We start from the raw sequence: 19,139 nt of genomic DNA, 5'->3' as shown, positions 1-19,139 counted from the left end.
TGCGTCGCATCACATACCATCTTTACATTCAGTGAGTGGTACTGTTTCCTATTGCGGAACACCATTTCAATTGCACGTGGTACTGTCAGCTCAATGTGGGTGCAGTCGACTGCACCTACGCAATTTGGCATGCCTGCTATGGCATGGAAGGCCAACTTGGTGGCAATCACCTGGGGGAGGGTGCGGGGTAGGGCAATCTGTTCAGACACATGGCGCAACAGGGCATCCAGTACCTGAACCAGGATTATTGAGAAACAGGGTTGTGATAGGCCGTGCAGCTCACCGACTGTGTGTTGATAGGTACCCGTGCCAAGAAAGTGCAGTACAGACACGACCTTCAGGAGGGGTGGGGGGGGGGTGGCGCTGGTGATTTCTATGTGGCTGCTGATGTCGTCCTCTATCAGGCCAGTGATGTACAGGATTGTTGGACGATGCAGCCGGTATAATGTGTGGATCTGTCCTGGGGTGAGGTTCCAGGATGAGGCCCTGATGCGTGGTATTGCAGGCTGCCTGCGGGGTGCTGCCGGCTGGACAGTGGGGTTTGCCATGGTACAGGTTTGGATGGTTGCCGCCTGCGCCTCCTGCGCCTCCGCCTCCTCCTCTGCAACATTACTGCCAGCATGTGCAGTGCTTCCTGTTGGTTGAGTAGGCCCAGTCCCAATGCTACTAGAGCTGCTGCCTGCATGATTCTGTTTTGAGTTGGGCTGGGTGTGGCCCTTTTGTACGCACCCAGTGGCCTGCTGGGTCCAGCTGGGCTCATTTGGTGCACCTGTGGCCTGATTCAGGACACCAGGCACAGTTTAACGTCATGTTCGCTGTGGCGGCGGTACCGCCACCGTGATCACCGTTTTACCGCCATTTTGTTGTCGGTGTTTCCATGTCCGCGCTAGTTGTGATGCTCACAGTGTTTCGTATTGCCGGCAACGAAGGAGTTTCCGTGCAGGCGGAGTTTACGGGAGCTTTAACTCCGCGGTGGCGGTTGGAGGTGGTGCTATTTCCGGGTTCGCAGGTCATGATTAGGCGGACGCGGAAACGGTGCCGGTATGGTTTTACCGGCTGCGTTAATTCTGGACCGGAGCACTTGTAATGAGGCCCAGTGTAAAGTTTTCTACCCCAAGCTCGCCTCTACAGGCAGAGTCTGCTATGACTTTCATTCCCTTGGTTGCCACTCCCCTACGGGAGGATCATGAACGTTCAGTGCCTATTCCCTGCCAAATTTCCTCCAAACAACCGGCAGGATCGATCTTTAGACAATTGTCTTTTCGCAGTCTTCACTCAAAGAAGCAACTAATGCCCAACATTGAGAACATGGGCATTCAATCTTTCGTTCTGGATCAAAGGAACTTTATAATAACAAATGTTGGGAAAGTGGAGGGGAAAGAATCCAAAGAATCACTGAGAAACAAAGTACTTGCCTGGTTACGGCAAGGAATGGTCAGAACACTGGACTTGAAGATTGTCTGTAGGATTGATTTTAGTAACTGGTGTTCACAGCAATCGAGTGACTGTGTATTAGTGTGTTGTGGCTCCAGTAATCTCCCCTCATATCTTAGAGCTTGCAAATACGTCCCTAGGGGCTGTTCGAATTGCAAATTGATACTTTAGGCCCCAGTTCTCTGTTGGGTATTTCTCGATAATAATATTAATTTGGCACTTATATTGCGCTACGAACTCTCAGGTATCTGAGCGCTGCTTATTATTACCCACGGTGTGTGGTGCTCATTTATCGACCTCAGAAGGATGAAAGGCTGAGTTTGGCCCCGCCGGGATTCGAACCTGCGCTAGCAGGCTCTGCACGGATGTCAAAGCGAGCACTCTACTCGCTGTGCCACTCGACCGGCTTGAATGTCGTGACCAATTAGTTTTTATGTTTTAACATATCTGTATAATTTTAGTTTCAATGGCCCTTACTTTTAGCGTTTGTGCCCTATCATCTACCTTGTTTCTTATTTTCTCTTTATTATTTTTCTTTATGTATTCTATGTTGTTTAAGTCTCTTTGTTGTTTGCCTGTACGCGCCATTATGCCTAAGGGCCCATTGTGCGCATAATAAATAAAATAAAAATAAAAAAACTCTGTAACATAACGGTCAGCGTGTCAGCAAGAGGTTGGTGCTCACCAAGTAGCTGTTTGAGTTGTTTGTGCCTCTTTCCTGATTTTAGAGTAGACTGGGAGTACGAATTTCAGATGTAGCAGGAACCCACCATCCAATCTTATATAGAGGGGAGAGTTGATGGGTGGGGCGAGTGAACTGAGGGGTCACCTGAATATTTACTCTTTCAGTTCAGTTCCAAGTCAGATATATGTTTGTTTTTGGAATGCTTGTTATCTTGTCTTTCCTCACTCCACTGGCACAGTTGGACACCCTTCCACTTGAGGGCTACTGGCAAGGTGTGACCGAGTGGCCCTTTTTGGCAGCAACCTCAATTTCATCCCCAATCTCTACACAGAACACTTAGCATTCCTTCTATCCACCACCAGCATGCCATGCTTTAGCTCTGCTACCAATGTGCACCATTCACCACCCTTATCGACCGCTTTGTAACTCTGTTATAGATTAAAACATGTGTAGACAGGTGGCCAAATCTGACCCTCTTGTCCCCCTCACGACTCTCAACACGAAAGCAGAGAAACGACGGATGTGCCTCACTCTTAGGTCCAACACCGCGATCATCGATGTAATGCAGGCCTGAGAAGCATTACTCGCTCAGACAGCCATTCAGGCCATACCCAATCAATGATTTGGACGACATGGAAATGACATTGATCGAGCCAGTCAACTAACTGCAAAACCAGAGATTGATTACGTCATCACTGACATCACGATATAGCTGCACTTATACATGAAGTAGCTATTCATCCATTCATGAAGTTACATGAACATGCACTAATTTATTGCATATAGGCACAAAACACATGCTTATGACTCACGAAGGTGGAGGACAGACAGACATACATACATATTTCTTTATTTTCATATCTTTCACCAAAGCTGATACCTCAAGATGCAAGTATTCATATATTTAGCTTGCACATGCGTGATTGCTACCAACATAGAGAAACCATAAGGAATTATATGGAAGCTATAGGTCTCTGAAATGGAGTACAAAAGAGAGACAGGCTTCGGGTACATGGAGAGGCTGACATGATCGTTAAAGCCAGAAGCGAGCAAAAAACAAGGCACCCATCCAAGGACAAGTGGAGACTAGAAGGTTCCAGTTACCAAAACAATGAGCCACCTGCAGAAAATCCAGCTAAAATCATCATAATTACAAGCAGGACAGCTTCATTTCATGGTCTCCACACACGTGACCCAGCTGAACGGGACGACGGAGAGGACTGATCCCATCAAAACAAAGTGGAAAAGCTACAGGTGCTGAATGCACTCTCCGAGGCTTAGGTGATCAGAGATGGCAACATTAGGGAACCCTTTGCACCTCCATGTTGGTGTCCAGTCATTTGGTCGACTACAAACTGGTCGACTGCAATTTGGTCGACGTCATTTGGTCGAAAACCAAATGGACGAATTTTTTTTTTTATTTATATATATGTTTTGTGGGTTTTCGTGTAGAAAAAACAAAAAAAAAACAAAAAGGGGGTTTGGGGGGGGGGACCCCCCTAAAAAAAACCAAAAAAGGGGTAAAAATAAAAATAAAAAAAAATTCGACCATTTGGTTTTCGACCAAATTGATTCGACCAGTTGTCCAGTCGACCAATTGTTTTCGACCAAATGACTGGCAACCCTCCATGTTCATTCCCATTGCCTTGAAAAGGTACACTCAGTCCGGTAACCGTCCATGGTCCCAGGGATGGGAGGACACATTCTACCCAATCCAGATTCACCTTTCATGTGGGAATATAATTTGTTGAAAGGGCCAATGGTCTCTCTGCGACCCTGCAACATTGTAGATTGATACTAGTCGAAGTAGTCCTGGGAGGAGCCACTAGACATGGCTATCCAATAATGAAACTACCCCTTATAGCTCCCATATGTAGCTTATCCAAACTGACCAATGTAAATGTGTGATAGTTTTCCGGGATGGAACCTGAATTTGTGACATCACAACAGGATAAAACTGGGTGACATATGCTTAGAGGACGAGAGCTCCGGAGGATACTTGTTTTTCTGGTGTGATCCCTGTAATTTTTGTTTGCTAATAAAAGACAGTAACTTTGCCCCATGGCAGAGTCTTCCGTTCTTGTGGCGGGGTGTTTTGATGGCCCAAGTGTTCTCTGCTGATAATTGGGGTGACCGCTAGAGGGCCTGGGCCCGATCTATCTCATGGACCCATACACTGCTTAATAGTCAGTATTCCTTTGTGGGGAATACAAAAAGGTGAACAACGTTGCATTTTGACAGGTTTTGTGTGTTATCTCTATCCCAAATAGAAAGCCAGGCCTATGTAAGTATTCCTGCTCCCGTTCTTTAATTCCCTAGTAAAATCTATCATTATCTGGCAGCTTCAAATCCTCTGTGCCACCATTCCCAATGTATTTCTCTGCTTTTAGGCAGCTTCAAACCACATGCTTTAGCATCTTGTTTGTCTACTCAACTTATCGCTGCTTTCTGTATACTTTTACCGCCACTTGAGGTTAGAATCATCTTCCAATGGGACTCTTTGACACTGTTTGCCTCAGTAATTAAAGGTGACTACTTAAGTGCCATTTCTAGCACATGCTCTAGTTACTGTTTTGCTGCATTCATCCCGAGGAGCTTGACTGCCCAATGAAGAAAATGCAATGATACCGTTTCTAGGAAGAAAGGTCGGACAATGTGAGATAGTATCAGGCATATCCCTATATTGAAAAGATTGTAGTTTGGGACGATATCTTGCGCTCAAACCATACACTTGATCTAAGTTTAAACATTTTTGAAGTCCAACATCATTATTCATAAAGTCACTCCAAGTGTTCCTTCAATATGAATGTTTTTAATTCTTCTAGAGAAAAACACAGCCAACACGTGTTTCGACCACCGGTCGTTCTCAAGGCCCTTGTACACTACCTATATCTCTTAAATTTGAGATCTCAATGTCAAATGATCACACTTGATCTTATGTTAAAAATTCAGAGTTCCCAATCCCAATTTATCTAGCTTCATGAACATAGATTGGGATCAAGCCCAGTTAATGGTGATTTTTGAATTTTGGAGCCTAGAACTCACAATTATAAGACTATGGGAATTTCCAATACTCATTTGACTCAATAGACTCATCCGTACAGGATTGGAACTCTGAATTTTTAACATAAGATCAAGTGTGATCATTTGACATTGAGATCTCAAATTTAAGAGATATAGGCCTTTTTCCAGCATTGTCTCCCTAATTTCAGTAGTCCCTACCTTACCAATGCACTCCTCTCCGATCCTCACCTGGGTGGCCTCCTACGATGATTCGCTCCTGGATCTCAAACACAGACTGCCATCCCTCACCTATGATGCTGGCTTCCCACTTGGGCTATCCCTCTTGGAACTGGTTTCTGCTCTCTGCCTCCTGAACTCTGTTTCACCGCTCATTAACTCTGAAATTTCTTCCTGGCCACTTAAAAACTGGACTAAATTCTGTATCTGCTACACTGTCTGTGTGTCATCGGGGCACTGATATTGAACCTCTTTTCAATCCCGGCGTGTAGAGTAGACTCCCTTCTTGACTTTCTAGGGTGGACCTTTTCTCTGGAACAGCAGGTATTGCATCCTGCTTACAGTTCATAACATTGCTCCACTGTACATTCATTAATCATATTTCTTTTGCTTCCGCTTGGTATACAGGGCTTTAATTTGTTGCCTGTTTTGTTGTCCCCATCTATTTCACTCGTGGTTTGTTTGACGTCTATAACATCACCCTGGGGGGTCCCGGAAAAGGTTTGTGAGGGCTAGGCTCAGAAGACACGCACCATAGGTCCTGACATCACAAAGGTGCAGAAGTCCAATATCGTGCAACATGCTAGGCAAAGTTCACATTGCCAAAACATAGCACAGAATACTAAAAATACAGATACAGGTCCTTGGAATTCACCACTATAAAGTGTGATGTACTAAGAACAGGTACTGATTTTAGGTGCAGAGTCCCCAAACACACTCTCAGCACGTACAGTGTCCCCACTAACTGTCAATGTGAACTACTCTTTTAGACCCTGAAGGGTATGGTGTGATAAATCTTATGTTTTAATTGATGATTCCCCATGTAACCATCAAATACACACCTGTAGCCAATGCAGATATACAGCGTTCAATTGCTTCCAAAAGCTAGGTAAATGGCAAAAAAAAAGCCCAAAATAAAATAAATAAAAATTAACAGTAATGAAGATTGCACACGTTTGCAAGCCTTGATTATAGTAGCATTTCGTCTGTGAATGGTGCACCAGCAACCTATCAGCTTTATTTCTCATTGACAAGCAGGAACCTAAGTCCCAGTAGTATAATTTGGATGAGGCACAGTTCGAGGCAGGCATGCATACATGCCCTTTTTCGCTCCTCCTTTATGAGGGAACTGTGTTTCACTTATCAGCCTTATCACTATTATCGGTGTGTTAACCATGGCTGCCATCTCTTGGGAGCCCTCATTCCCATCCGGGTTGGCTGGAGTGGAACTAAGACCCATACCCACCACCATCTTTAAAATAATATTGCAATCCTCTTTTTTTCCAAATTGAACTGCTGACAATGTGTGGGGTATTGTCTACCAAAGACAAAGGAAACTGCATTTGGCTGATAGAGGCCTGAAAAGTGCAGAACCTGGAACATTTACTGTGAGCCGATAGGCAGAAAGGCAGGATTAATTTCCAACTGCCACATCAAAATGCTTCTCCAGAGAAATAAAATTAAGTGGGCCTAAACATGCAGAAATCCGTTCTTGTCATTTGAAAGCACACTACCAAATACATCAACAGGATGGCAGAAACAGGAAGGTTAAGAATTAAGTGTGCCTTGCATACGAAATTCAAAGCCATGGAAGTACCTTTCATACATGTGACTGAGGCCTAAAGGGTAACCTTTCACAAATAAAAAGAAACCATGTTACTGAGTGAGTTTTGCAGCCTGAAATAATGAAAACATGGAGTCAAAATGTCCCTTGCCAGAGTAATGTGAACATATCATGATGGAAAAATTAACATTGATGGCAAGACAGAAATATTTTAAAAATGAACACAATGCCTCCCTCATCTGTAATGTAATTGTGACACTTAAACACCAGCTTCAGTTTCCAGTGAAATGGCTTCATTTTGGATTCAGAACACTCAGGCAGAGACAAAAAAGGAATTGTATGGGGGCCTGCTCTCGAAGATAAGCAACAAGATGACCCCTTAGTACTGGGCAAAGAAAGGCTGATTGGTTAAATGCAGACCAAAATCAACAATGGAAGCAGATGCCCAGGTTTTATGTTCTGACGGGAGATTAAACTTAAATGTGAAACTGAAAGACTCAGAAGCATGTAATTATTTTGCCTTAGATTTATATTATGATTCACGTTTAACTATGGAACCGTGATACTTACAAAAATGGGACATGTATCATTGGAAAACATATCATGAGGCCGCTCTGCTGGTGTAATTGTATAAATATTCGACTATGGAAACCAAGAGCGACAATCAGAAATTTGATTATGGCTCCCCAGAAAATGATACAGAACAGAAATATTCAGGGAGGTAGTAGCTTACTGAATCATGTAACTATATATAGAATTTGGTGGTCCAGACTTTTATCATTTTTAAGAGATTCCTGAAAAACTGTAACTTGAACCTGCAACCTTGTGCCGAAATAGGAATCACTTCATTAAATTCGGCATGATTAGATTAATCTAAATATATATATACCATTTAGCACTTATTTGTAAACTAATAGGTTTTGTATGTAGGATTTTATGAGAAAAAATAGACATGTGTAAAAATGTAAAGTGGGTGGATTGATACTTCCCCGAATCTATACTTCATAGCTCCAGGACCCTATCCACAGAGAGAGGCTAGGCCTTGGGGGGAGGCATGAACCATAGGTGTCCAATCAAAATCAAGAACTAATAAACTGGAACCTCCTAATTTTATGAAATTGGGGGTGTGGTGTAGAGGTTATAAGGAGTTGCACAATTGGAAGAAAGGGAGAACTGCCTTGGTAATGAATGAGGAAAGTTGCCTGATATCAACTGGGTGGAACTGCTAACCAGGAAAAGGGACAATCGTTGACCAAGGAGAGGCAGAATAGAAGGGAGACTGGAGAATATCCATGACTAATGTTGGACTTTGACCAGATTCCTGTCCTGCAAACTAAGAGATGATTATGCAAGTTAACTTGTCTAACCAAAACCTAGTCTTGTTGGGATCTGTTTGAGTTAATACATTCGCCTTAATAAGTTGGTGGTGGCAAACTGAGTAGACCTTAGCATTTTATTAAATAATAATTCTGAGGAATTCAACCATCTGCATGTTGGGTTTGCCCCCGCCTGTGCTTTTTTGAAATTTTATATGAAATTGAATGATGGTAGATCAACCTCTGGAAAATGTGTGGGGCTAATCTGAACACATGTTCCTATGTTCATCGCATGACATACACGTAGATCTGTTTACTCTGGGTGGACATAGCCTACAGGTGCAGTCCTCCCAGTCACATTTAGTTGGAATGTGACACACAGGAGTACATCAAGGCATCTCAAAAGGGGAGGGCAAAAGCTTCCTCCTGCCATGGCCAGCCTAATTAAATATCGAAGTCTCCATGGATCCGCCCAATCCTTTGTTGGCCCTGCTGATGGCAGTGACGCATACTAATGAGCGTTAATTTAAGCAAGCCCACAAGAGGCCGAGTTGAAGGGCTGACAATAGACAGGAAACCCCAACACCTTTGATATGTATCTGTGTAAACCTGAAGCCAGCTCCCGCCTCTTAGTATCAATGACAGTGAGCTGTCATGCCTGGTACATGTGTTCACGGTAGACAACCCCCGCAGAGAGTAGGATTATGTGATTTGATGGATACAGAAAGTCTGTTCTCACCACAACTTCAAGGGAGGCCTGCCTTTAATTAGGAACTACAGAGAGCTCAATTAACCAGAGAGTCCCTTTGATCCACAACAGACAGGAAAATGGTTTCACCACTTTACCTTTCCTGTTGCAAAGCACTCTGGTTATGACCTCACGCATAACATAAGATTGTTGGTGGGGACCCAGGAGTGGTTCATTAAGCTAGGATTAGCCTACACCAATTACTGGGGCCCATTTGGCTTTAAATGAGGGGTGAGCCCCTCTTTTGGCAGATCATCTGAAGACTCTGCAAGGATTAACAAGAAGAACTCATTTGGACCCTGGCTAAAGGTACAGCACCTTTTATACTTTGCCATTATATTTATAGGAACATTTCTTCTATCAGGTTATTTTTCTGGAGTTCATTACTTTTTCTAAAAGTCCAATGCTATTTTGTCTTGCAGACTTTTGTCTAAGTAGTAGATCAATTGAACAACATTTGTATATTTCACTTTAAAACATATGGTCACTTACTGTGCGTATATTCATGGATGCCAGCTTTTGAGTTTCACTATGGGGGCAAAGGTACCTGGGCATATGTTATTCTTGCAGCTGACAATTTTGTACCCTTTTGCGTGCTGTTTAAATGCGGTTAGTTGGGGTTTTGCGATGCATCACAACAGTCACCAAGAGACCAGACATAAAACAAGGGGCTTGTAGCATGCTGCTTAACCAAAGTGTGTGATCCTCAGTAAATAACTTAATCTGACTGTGCATTGATTAAAAACATTGTGCGTTCTCAAAGCTTGCAATCTTGTATACATAATCAAATAAAAAAAAATAGATATGTTTGCAGCTACAGTGGGATTCCCATCCATGCAGTAACTGGGACAGACCCTGCTTTGCTTCAAAGCAAGTAAGGGAACAGCACCCTCAGGCCATGTTGCTTAATAAATAAGCTCACCTTACAAAACCACTTAGAGCAGCATGGCCTGCTGGGGCTGGATCTTTCCTCTCTTTGAAGTTAAGCAGGGTCGTTCCCGGTTACTGCATGGATGGGAGACAGTCCATAGTCCCGAATACTGTGTTTTCCTAGTTTTAAATATCTCATAACACACAGCATACGCATTATTTCTTTTAAACCATGCTACTGTCAGTCCTTGAATGTTTTGCACTCAGAGACTATTTTATTTTCCTTTTGCTGAATTGCATTCTGCTATTTGTAGGTTCCCAGTCAAGATGGGGGAGGAGGGGATAGTGTTATAATTGTACATTTTTTGCCTAACATAGTTCTATAAGGATTTATATATTTGAGTGACACTATGGTATGCGGAAATTTCAAGTTATCTTTATAAAGCAGAGTATTGTTGAAAGCCAGACATGGGGATGAGGAGGGGAAATGATGAGAGGGCAAGTAAGTCATGAGTATTTGCCCACGATGTGGCAAAAGAGTTTGCAGTCCTGGACAATGAAGCAGTTATTTTCCCCTGATTGCGGCTTCTTTTCAGGGCACAAGTAAAGGACACATGTGGGTGGACAGAATACGTTTTCTTCAGAGGGTGGACGCAACCCCTTGGTTTTTGTGAGGTTGGCAAACTTGCTCTCATGTATTTGGCTACCAGACTTAACTCGGATTGTCATGTTCCCAGTGCAGATGCTTACTCACAAGATCACAAACACTTGTTTCGTATTGGGAATATTTCACGACAGATTGCTGGGTTTAAAAGGTGAGCACCTTGTATACTTTGCCAGCATATTTATTGGAACATTTCCTCGCTCAGGTTATTTTGTTCATTACTTTTTTTTAAAGTCCAAGTCTATTTTGTCTTGCGCACTTTTGTCTAAGTTGTAGCTCTATTGAACTACATTTGTATATTTCACTTTAAGATATATATTCACTTACTGTGCGTATATTCATGGGTGCCAGCTTTTGATTTTTTGCTTTGGGTGCAGAAAGTACCTGGGCATATGCTATTCTTGCAGCCAGTCATTTCTTCCACGTTTCCATGCTGCTTAAATGTGGTTAGTCGGAGGTCATGCGATGTAGCACAACAGTCACCAAGAGACCGGCCATAAAACAGGGGCCCTGAGGCACGCTGCTTAACCAAAGTGTGTGGTCCATGGCAAATAATGTAATCTCACTGCACATTGCCTAAAAACAATGTGAGTTCTCAAGGCCTGCAATCTTTTATAAATAACAATACCAATGTCAAAACAGGACAAAATCAGTTTGTGATTGATGAACGTCTTTGAACGATGGGTCAGAGTGGCCGTGGCTAGTGGTTTGGTAGTGGCTAGTGATCTGGTAGCGTTTTGAAATGGACAGTGGCCATGGCCGAAGACCATGCTAGTGGTCTGTAAGCATTCTAAAAATATATGGAATAAGAAAACCCTTGAAATTCAATGAAACAACGTTAGTTGCAGGGACATTAAGGTGAGCAATACATTGTAACAAAACCTTTGAAATTCAAGGAAAAACCTATAGTTGCAGGGACGTTAATGTAAAAATGTAATGCAACAAATCCCCTTAAATTCAGCTAATGCCACCTTAACTTCAGGCCCCCTGTTGCGCAGCATATGACCACAATAAGGACATCACAGATCACATCGCAGATCACATCACTGATGCCATCACTGGTGACAAAACTAATTACATTAATAATGGAATTAGGCATAACATCATTTATAAGTTAGCTCATGAAAACTTTGATTACCTTAATAACAATTTAGGCCATGGACTTGGCCATGACAAAGGCTGTGGTCACTAGCCAGCACCAAAAGTCACAGATAGTGGTTGGTTAGTGTTTAGAAATACCAATTTGCATGGTTCAAAGCCATGCCCAGTAGCCCATCACTGTTTTAAAATATACAGTTGGCAACCTTGAAAGCTGTAGTCAGTGGTCATAGTTAAAGGACATAGCTAGTGCCCATTAATATATTAGAATATACAGTCGGCAGAGCCAAAGGCCATGTCTACTGGCTAGTATTGTGTTGAAGACCATGGCTAGTGGCTGGTTAGTGTATATAATATACAGTGGGAACAGCCGAAGGCCATAGCTAGTGGCTGGTTAGTGTATATAATATACAGTGGGAACAGCCGAAGACCACAGCTAGTGGCTGGTTAGTGTATATAATATACAGTGGGAACAGCCGAAGACCATGGCTAGTGGCTGGTTAGTGTATATAATATACAGTGGGAACAGCCGAAGACCATGGCTAGTGGCTGGTTAGTGTATATAATATACAGTGGCCCATTTATATGTTAGAATATATATTGGGCACAGTTTTGTGCTAAAGTCCATGACTAGTGCCTGATCAGTGTATATAATATACAGTGGACAAGGTTGAAAGCTGTATCCACTGGTATAGGCCAAAATTATGGTTGTAGCCTGTTAGTGTTTTAGCATATTCAGTACACATGGGTAAAGGTTTTGACCACTGTCCATAACTGAAGGCCTTGACTAGTAGCCATTCATGTGTTAAAATGTATTTGGCCATGCACGCTGATCATGGCTGAAGGCCTTGCTTACTGCCAATTACGGTTGTAATTCGTGATGTCATCAGTGATGTGATCTATGATGTCATCATTGTGGTCATAGTCTGCGCAACAGAGGGCGTGAAGTTATGGTGGCTTTAGTTGAATTTCAGGGGTTTTGTTTCGTTAATTTCTCACCTTAACGTCCCTGCAACTAAAGTTGGTTCCTTGAAAATATATATATATATATATATATACGCGCGCGTATACACACGCCCACACACTCAAAATTCCATTTAAAGAAATCACTAAGCAGACTCGACAAAAACTTAAAAAGCCTCTGCCTCTGAACATGTTTGCCACCATCAGCAGCTTGCTTTCAAACAGGCCAGGAAGACATTCAAGAAGCTCAGCCTTGCCTAGAAATGCCATCTAAACAGATGATATAAATGCTCCTGTGGCCCATTAAAACAGAAAGTACTACTTTAAATCGTGCCACACGTCATTCCTACCTGGCTTTTGGTAGCTGCCACTTTTGCAAAGAGCGCCTGCGACACCTTGGCCCTCTTCATTTCCTGCTGGATATCGTCGTAGATGGAAGCGTTGATGCTCATGCTGCCGTTCTCTGGTTTCCCGTTCCTTTCTGTCGCAACTGTCGCCGTTTTCACCTGGAAGACATGCGCATATGCTCGTTCACTGCTATAGAAAGGTTACACACGCGTGGAGGATTCTGTCGAGTATCAGGCACATACATACATGCATACATCATGCAGTTTTCTGTTCACATTCCTGGTTTACCACTGAAACACAATGGCGGCTCGGCTCATGTGTCATCCGTGCTGCTGCACGCCACAACAGTAGTTCCAGGCAATGTTTAACACACTGTTAAAGGTTAATGCAACACGATAACCATTGTCACGCTGACAAGTAAGAATTACAAAGCCATAAAACAAGCCCCATGGATAGCAGCCAAATCCTCTCCTAGAGCTTCGGCAAATCCAGTACTGAAAGCTTTCTTGTAATTCATGAGAAAGAATTTATAGGCGAAGTCCCCCACCCCGCAAGACTGACATATCTAGGCAGGCTTGCCATCAAAGTGCCATGATTTATATGGGCGACATGACAGCAATTCGCTTCCATCTTCAGCTTCCAGGGTACGCTGCACTTTGAAGAATGCATCCATTTTGAGCTTTTTATGCTCGTGTTCGGAAAAGGTGCCTTTTAAAGGAATTCTGGAATGATGTGCAAGTTAAATTGCAAGTTAAATTCTTAAGTGTAACCATTTCGTGCTCTCAACTTTTTAGATTGATTCACCTTGTGATTACTCAATTATTCTTTTAAAACTGGCGTTGCTCCCATTCATACACATCTTTACAACATATCTGACTTTGCTGGTATGAGTCACAGACAAGATGAGGCATAACTCTGAACGGTTGGCATTGAAAATGTAGAGATTTTGTCTTTGCAAAAGCTTAAGAGACACCTCCCGGATGATATCAAGCTGTGCTCAACAATCCTGCTGGTTATCTGACTAACAAGACTGACAAACATGACCTGTTGATTATATGTAATATATGAAGAATTGAAAAACGATCTGCTATTTTACGGGCAAGAGGCTGAAACTAGAACGAAAGGTGGCAATGGGACTGGCGATATGTTAATCACTTGGCCTAAACTTTATTTTACACGTGCGTCTGTAGTTGAGACGAAAGGTAACAGGGGTTACATGGCCATGGTTACATGGCCACGATAAAGGAAAGTGGTGATGTCAGTGCTGGGACCACGGAGCACGGACCGCCCTCTTACTCAACGCTGTGATTGTAAGTTTAAGACGATGTTGGACGAAGATGAAAAAATCCCATGCACTCTCAGCCATCTAGAGATGCTGGGTGCAAAGCAAGAAAGAGGACGTGTGACACATGCATGTGCATGGGAAGGAAACCTCTCGTCCCATCACATCCTGGATGTCAGTAAGGCAGACGGTGATGAAGGTTGGAATGTGAGAGTGTTGTGGTAGGAATGGGGCACACAACTTGCACTGTGACCAAGATCGTAGCGTCATGGACCTTACCGAATAGTTCTGTAGTCAAAAGAGGCATTCCAACATGCAGTGCAAGAAAGCAGACAGATTACATGAACACCACATTACAAAAGAACATCCACATTTTAGAAAAACAAATAAATGAGACACACCCCAACCATGTTTCCGAATTATGTTATCCCCACAGGACTGACATTTATTGCAAAAGCGTGGGTTTATGTGCTACTGGAAATGAACTCACAAATGACTTTCCCCTGTTCTGGTCTTATTCTGGAAGGTAGACACTTCCCAATTCTAGTAACTGAAAGCACAGATGATTTTAAATAAAGAACTGAACCTACACAGACAGACAGATTCACATGTAGATACGCAGAATACTTTGCTCACAAGGTGAGCAAGAAAACAGGTATTTGCAAGAATGGATACAGTCTTTTGTTCAAATGTGAAAGAAATAATAACATCTTGCTGAAGATATTTTTAAGCGATGTTTGCCGCAAAGGATACGAACCGCCTTGCATACAGGTGCCTTCAGTTCAGTGGCGTCCTAGTGATAATGCTGGCCTTGCTAGAGGCGAAAAAGGCCACAGCGCTGGACTTGGCACGTTGCATGTATCCCACTAGTATACTCTTCAAGCAGATGCTTATGTGAAAGACTCTGGACATCTTTATCACTCTCTCAATGTATCTTTGGTGTACATCACAGTTGCTTCCATTAATGGCAGTGCAGACTATTAGCACACCATGTTCCCTTTAGCTACAGAAATGTATTCGGTTTTTCAAAAACATTATCGCGTGCACTTCCTTCTGCTCTTCGCTGTCAGCTACAACTAGTGTTATTTCTCTTTGGGATCTTTAGCACACATTAGCTCTTGCACGAATGGGAAGTGTACGGCTATAACAGAAACAAATGTATAATAATACGGCACTAAACATACATCTTTCCATCAATCATTCCAGGGTTTTCTTGAGATGTTCGCTGGAAACCGATTAAATCTATATATTTGAAACACTGTACATTTTTACTACCAATTGTATTACTGCTGAGAGCTTTAAAGCATAGAGTTGAAAAAAATACATGGACATTCCAGTTATTGAAAAATGTATTGGGGTTTAAGATTATGCAAACATAAAAATAAACCGATTGAACTTTTATCATTCCAGCTGCTAAGAAAGCAGGTTTGGAATAAATGCACTTAGCTCCACATTTTTAATAGAAAAAGAGTAAAATAGTTTACTTCATTTTAATTTGGTATTTGAAAAAGGAACTCTACACACACATTAGCATTTGACAAGAGCATTTCGTTGCTTTCTTCTTCTTCTTCTTCTTCTTCTTCTTCTGCTTCTTCAGAGCCCTATAGACGTGATCCATAAAGCCCCTTTCATTGGGCTTCATGTGGGCTTACAGTGGTCGGATCCTCTACAGAAATAAGGTTTGATTAAAAGAAGAAAATGTCGAAACCGTTTAGAAATGAGTGAGTCTTGGTGATGCGACTGATCTCTGACTGGTAACTACACTGTAATTCATCTTTGACCCAGAGGTCATTATTTCTGGAAGTGATAGCTTTCACCTGGAAGTCCTTGGATTTCAGTGGGATAATCGGTTGTATACCTAAACTAGCAGTGCTCATTATTTGACCATACCCTATTATGCCGACGAAACCTGCAGCCTATTTAGTTTACACAACAAAAACTGTTTACTTTTATTTAAACAATATTTAAAATCCTAGAAGGTGAATATTATAGTTTTCACTGTTAAGTGCATGGGAATTTATTTTATTCTGGTACATCAGTCCCCTTAATGGTGAATTAGGATCTTTCAGAAGAGCAAACTGCATGGCTCAGTGGGAAAATATAAGGATTTTGGATTGAAATGGTTTAACCTCCTTTATCAGCAGACCCACCAGCATATCTGAAGGTCCATATTGTTCATGCTGATGAGGGGGGTGGGGGGGCAAGGTTAATTCCTTTAAAAGGCACTCAGATTTTTACGTGATGAATGTAACTAGTGGCGAACATAAGCAGCAGCCCTGTTAAACCAATGAAGCTGCCTTACCTGCGGTGGGCGGCTGGGCGGCGTGCTTATCAGAGGTGCTGGGCTCATGGCTGACGCTGCATTCAGGCTCCGCTCCCTCTCATCCTGGTAAATGTTGTCTCGCTTGGCTTCAGGCAGCTGCAAGAAATTCTGCATTGCCCGGAGGTTCACCAGTAGAGACTGTGATGCTATCTTGGGGTCCTCTTCCTTTCGGAGGATTTCTGAGAGCAAGCCCTGTGTGAAAGGGACCAGAGAACAGTTGGCCTGGACCACCTTTTGTCAAATGCGCTCTGCAGAGCCATTGATCATCATTCCTGGTTTCCCCTTTAAACTATCTTTAGAAAATGAACAGTCAAAGGCATTCATTCTGCACAGGAATATACTAGTGACGATTTAGGTAGCATAAATGTGAAACCCCAATTGCAATATTGCTTTTTTAGCAGTAGCTTCATATACAACACAAACTTGCTGAATCTGCCTATTTGCAGTACTTCCCCGGCTTAACTTGTTATGAACTCTTTTAAATGCAAACATTTGTGAGGTTCTGAAGAACTAAAACCCTCACAGTGCAAAGCTAGATTGTTTTGTTTTCATTGTGACTTGGCAAACAACAAACTACTCTTTAGTTCAGTCTATAAACCAAGCAAAATCAAAAAGCTAACATTAAGCAAAATGTGCTCCTTGGTCTCTAAGTGCCCGTGTCTTGGAGGGAAACCTTTAAGTGATGGTGATCCGCATACAATATAGCTAAATATGTGGGTGGAATAAGTGGCCACCAACTGAGAGGCTCAGTTTCCAGCTGCAGTTACTGCATTAACACGATGAAAGGACACACACCCGTCTGTGTGCCCTGACACTAGAAACTGTAGTCGGCAGCTTAAAATGGAAAGGAAGATTGGAGTGTATTCTACTAATAACATATGCAAGAATACAATACTTTTGGAATTCCTCTAGGCTCGTTTCTAGGGTGTCCATCATAAGAATCTTTCCCATTTGGGTCTCATAAAGTAAGTAGTATCTCTCAAGCTTTACATTAATTGTCTAATGAAGCAGGGATGGTGCGTCAACTCTGTCCGTCTGATAAGTAGGCGTTGGTCATTCCTCCGTTCATGATCTGAAAAGTGTCTATCATTCTTGCATTTTCTGACTGATAAAGTAGTGTGTTTGCATTGCCCTAGTCTCTATTCTATTTAAAGTAGGGTGGCGCTCATTCTTTCACTTTCTGTTAGAATTAGGTTGTCTCTTATTGCTCTTTTCTCGGTCTGATAAAGTTGAGTGTCTCTCATCGTTTGCCTGAAGTAGGGTGCATCCCATTACTCTATGTTCTGATAGAGTAGAGTGCCTCTCACGGTACCATTCTTTGACTGACAGTATTGGAGGAGTGTCTTGCATCCCAATCTCTGTCTCATAAAGCAAGGTGTCTATCATTGATCTATTGTCTGGCTGACACCTCTGTTCTCTATCGGATAAAAGAGAAGTGTATATTATTCCTCCGCTCTTTCGAATAAAATAGAAGTGCCTCCTATTCTTCTGTTCTCGGGCTTATATAGCAGGTGCCTATTATTGTGTTCTTTGTTATCTGTTGTTAAAGTAACATGTCTCTCATTCTTTCAATCTCTTTCCGAATTGTGGAGTCTCGTATTGCTCTCTTCTCTGTCTGATCAAGTAGGGTGCCTCTCGTTCTTGCAATTTCTGTCTGTAGTAGAGTTGCTCATATTCCTATATTCTATGTCTGATAAAGTAGACAGATCTTTTTTCCTCAGCTCTCTAGCTGGCAAAGTAGATGAGTTTCTGATTTTCATCATCTCCCATTAGTTACCTATACTTCCCATTATATGACTTGAAAGCAGCAGTAGATTTTTTTCATTCACGCTAATCAGCGAACATCACCCTTCATACAGACCATACACATGCACATTTTTACAAATAATTGTCATATGAAGTTAGTTTCCATAAAACATAAGCTATATGAAACCAAAACAAATGCCAACAAGCGTATATGTATATTTTATAGGGGTTTCAAAGGCAAATCGTAACGTTATTGGCACATACTACAAATAACCTTGTCACCATCCAAGAATGGATGGCCATAAACAACCTCTTTCACCTCGGTTTAAATGCTAGCAAGCTAGAAATTATTTTTTTCGGCATACCAGCACCGAAAAAACGTCCTTTCGATTGTCCCATCTTCATGGGCAATCAACCAGCCCTCTCTGGCCAATTAAAACTCTGGTATGACAATGAACGAAAATCAGTAATTCACACCACAAACAAATGAAACCCGTGTAAATCACACTTCCACCGACATGCTCTGAAAAATCACACCGCTACTAGAGAGGAACCATAAGGGCGAGCTTACTGGAGCCGTAGTTGGACTAATGCAATGTCATCTAATTGGGAATCAATAGAGCTAACTTTCACCAACTTCAAATCATCCAACATCGAGAAAATTGCCTGATACTAGGACACAAACCTTCCAAAGATATCACTACTGTCAAGTCCTCAAATGGCCATCTGTAGAAGACAATATCACCCTCAATGTCATGTACCTAACACTCAGAAGACTTAAAAAGGAAGCGTCCTCTTCTGAAAAAGAGAGTGGGCGGCAGGACAATTTCACTCTAAAACTCCATCCCACTAAAGCTC

The 19,139-nt window shown here is 42.3% G+C and overlaps 1 protein-coding gene across 5 annotated transcripts in view; it reads right to left on the bottom strand.

Moving 5' to 3' along the window:
• The window catches only part of SATB1 (SATB homeobox 1), a 595,469-nt gene that overhangs the window by 166,332 nt on the left and 409,998 nt on the right, over nt 1–19,139 (bottom strand). For 4 of the 5 annotated variants that reach the window (XM_069648886.1, XM_069648891.1, XM_069648888.1 and 1 more), the window contains 2 exons: nt 16,515–16,727; nt 12,933–13,088 (listed from right to left, as the gene is read on the bottom strand). In XM_069648886.1, the coding sequence (XP_069504987.1) occupies nt 12,933–13,088; nt 16,515–16,727 (369 nt within the window). The remainder of the gene's footprint in view (nt 1–12,932; nt 13,089–16,514; nt 16,728–19,139) is intronic. The other variant, XM_069648889.1, reaches the window with a different exon arrangement.

The sequence above is a fragment of the Ambystoma mexicanum genome, chromosome 2q, assembly GCF_040938575.1.
Source record: "Ambystoma mexicanum isolate Mex_15411 chromosome 2q, UKY_AmexF1_1, whole genome shotgun sequence".
In the NCBI taxonomy this organism is placed as follows: Eukaryota; Metazoa; Chordata; class Amphibia; order Caudata; family Ambystomatidae; genus Ambystoma; species Ambystoma mexicanum.
This window is presented reverse-complemented; position numbering and strand designations above follow the sequence as displayed.